General features: G+C 41.8%; 1 protein-coding gene across 1 annotated transcript in view; it reads left to right on the forward strand.

Moving 5' to 3' along the window:
- LOC119266848 (repressor of RNA polymerase III transcription MAF1 homolog) overlaps window positions 1-2,048 on the forward strand; it is a 4,335-nt gene extending 2,287 nt beyond the window's left edge. Inside the window, exons 5-11 of the mRNA XM_037548124.1 lie at window positions 326-399; window positions 495-557; window positions 894-981; window positions 1,184-1,246; window positions 1,322-1,401; window positions 1,500-1,571; window positions 1,660-2,048. Of these exons, the coding sequence (XP_037404021.1) occupies window positions 326-399; window positions 495-557; window positions 894-981; window positions 1,184-1,246; window positions 1,322-1,401; window positions 1,500-1,571; window positions 1,660-1,741 (522 nt within the window). The 3' untranslated portion in view covers window positions 1,742-2,048. The remainder of the gene's footprint in view (window positions 1-325; window positions 400-494; window positions 558-893; window positions 982-1,183; window positions 1,247-1,321; window positions 1,402-1,499; window positions 1,572-1,659) is intronic.
- Window positions 2,049-2,637: the final 589 nt, after the last annotated feature.

Raw genomic sequence — 2,637 nt, forward strand, 5'->3', positions numbered from 1 at the left:
GCGCCTAGGCGGGCGCTTTGGACGCCTAGGCACCCAAAGCGGTCGATTTTCCAAAGCGGAGGGGGAGCGCTTCGACGCCTAGGCGTCGCCTTAAGGACGCTTTAAAAACATAGGAACTATATAAATGTGTATATGCTAAAATAATAATAATAATTGTTTTCAATGTTCTGTATGACCTTTCCCCCCATGAGCATCTTATTCTGAAAGATTAGCATATCATGCCTTTGAAAGGTATCATGTTTGGTTTTCCATCCTTACCAAAATTTATGCGTCTGAGCATGCCAGCGACAATCTCTGCCATTTAACTACTCTGTTGCACATTCAGATTCTTGATTACCTCGGCAAGTCTTCTGATAGTGATCCTCCTTCACCTGTGGAGCATTTGTCTTGTAGATCTAGGTAAGCATTTGTCTGATAGTGATCCTCCTTCACCTTTGTTTTGCACATTTTATGTTTAATTAGCCTGATACCTTTTTATCTTGTGTTTATTCCAGCCGGAAAACGTTGATATATCTAGTTCTCACTCTTGGCCATATGTATCCAGATTATGATTTCAGGTAATTTTTGTGTTACATGGAGTGTGTTCTGTATAGTCTGGGAGGAAGGATAATGGGTAATGTCATACTCAGCTTTTTTTGGGCGATATGGCAACCCGCTATTGTCCTTTCCAACCAGCCTGAGGGGGTGTTGTCAAATGGCATGACAAACGGATTAATATTCGTTGCTCTTTTGAGCTGAGAGTTCAATTCTCTCCATTTCCCTTGAACATGTTGGTATTTTACAGAGCCGTACCTTTCTTAAGGTCTCCTTACTGTTATGCGACACTTGCATGATGGGATGACCTTCAGATTAAATTTAACATCCTCTTTGTCAACATCTGTTTCGCTTAGCAGTGCTGTTCGGGCACACCTATTCTTCAAAGAAGAAGACATGGAAAGTTTCAAGCAGATGCTAGACAACTACTTATCGGAGGCTTCTAGGGTAATGCTTTCACGCGTTCCATGAATTTTACTCTTGGTCGATAAACATGTTTGTAAACATACACAAATAAGTTATGGAATGTAAAAGTGAAATTTATAGTTGCAACTATGTTTTCACTCAACTGCTCAACTTACAAATGATACTGAGACTGTTTTCCACCCACCTGTTCTATATGCTTAACCTGAATCGGACTATTGTTCAGCTCTGGGCAGCAAGAAATGAAGGCAGTTCACTTCTGGACAGTATGACTAAAGCTATTGATGAGGTGTGCATCAGTAAATGCTTAGTTCAGAAAAGTCAGCAGTCCTGTATTCTACGTTTACACATTATTTTGTAACAGGTTATCAAAATCAGGGAGTGTGACATCTACAGCTACAACCCAGACTCTGACGGAGACCCATTTCTAGAGAAAGGGGCCATGTAGGGCAATCTTATCCACGGAAACCATGCTTGAATTGAACTTAAAAGCATTTTGAAGGATACTCTAATGTGTAAATGGCATTCTGTTTTGCTTGCAGATGGTCGGTCAACTTTTTCTTCTACAACCGGAAGCTAAAGCGAGTAGTGAGCTTTCGCTGCTGCTGTACTAGGTATGTGCACGCCTTTTTCTTATGAAGAACACTGTATGAGGAGTTCTGAAACTACATCAGTCACTGATAAGTTGCTGTACCACCACAGCAAATTTGCAGGAGATGACTTCCTTGCTGGTGCACTCTCAGATGGCGAGGAGGAAGATGCGTTGATCGACATGGACATATGACTGACTCGGTTCGGCTAGGAACATGACCAACCAACCAGTGTGACCTGTTTGTGTAATATACAGCTCGTATGGCGACAGTTCCCAGTAGGAAACTACGTATGGCGGCAGTTCCCTCTAGGAACTTTTGTAGCTTGACTTTGTCTGTCTGTTTGGAGAGCATACACTTTTGGCCTCTGTTATTATCGTCCATGTTTGTAGATACAAGATTTAACTTCAGTCTGCCAAATTTGAACTGGCATAGTTTGTCCCTTGAATTTGAACCATTCTCTGTACTTATCCAGTTGCTATGTGGTTGCTGACATGCTCAGATCAACAGGGTTAAGAAGTGTTCAGAAAGCTGGGGGACTTAAAGTAGTCATGGATTCATACTGGACCTCGGAAGTGCTTCTATTGCTTTAAGAGGAAAATAAGCCATACCACATTTGTGGTGGTTAGGGTTTAACCCAATTACATTTGTTACTTATTCAAAGGAAGGATTGACCCATTTGATCAGCCAATGAATAGTAGGGACAGTGATATCTCCTTGTCGTTGTGGAGTCAGTTTTCCGTCAATGACGGCTTCGGGCTCCATTCTGATGTGGCCATGAGCATATACCACTAGGGCGAACTTTGCAATCATGGCGAAGTAGGAGCTTGTATGAAGTATTGTCATTTTTTCACCGTGACTCTAAATGCGCCCTGGGATTTAGAGTGAAGTAGGTGACGGTGATTACTTGATGAAGTGTGATATAAGACTAATCTTGAGATAAACCATATCACCCTTTGAAACTCCTTTTCTTTTTTCCGTTTCTTGTTAGCAAAGTATTTCTTTCTCGTTTGGGCTTTGAGAAAGTTTGCCTTGCTGAGTTGCATAGCTATTTCTAGGTTGTGCAGGAGATCAACGGAGGCACCAAGGA

Source organism: Triticum dicoccoides, chromosome 3A, assembly GCF_002162155.2.
Source record: "Triticum dicoccoides isolate Atlit2015 ecotype Zavitan chromosome 3A, WEW_v2.0, whole genome shotgun sequence".
NCBI classification, from domain to species: domain Eukaryota; kingdom Viridiplantae; phylum Streptophyta; class Magnoliopsida; order Poales; family Poaceae; genus Triticum; species Triticum dicoccoides.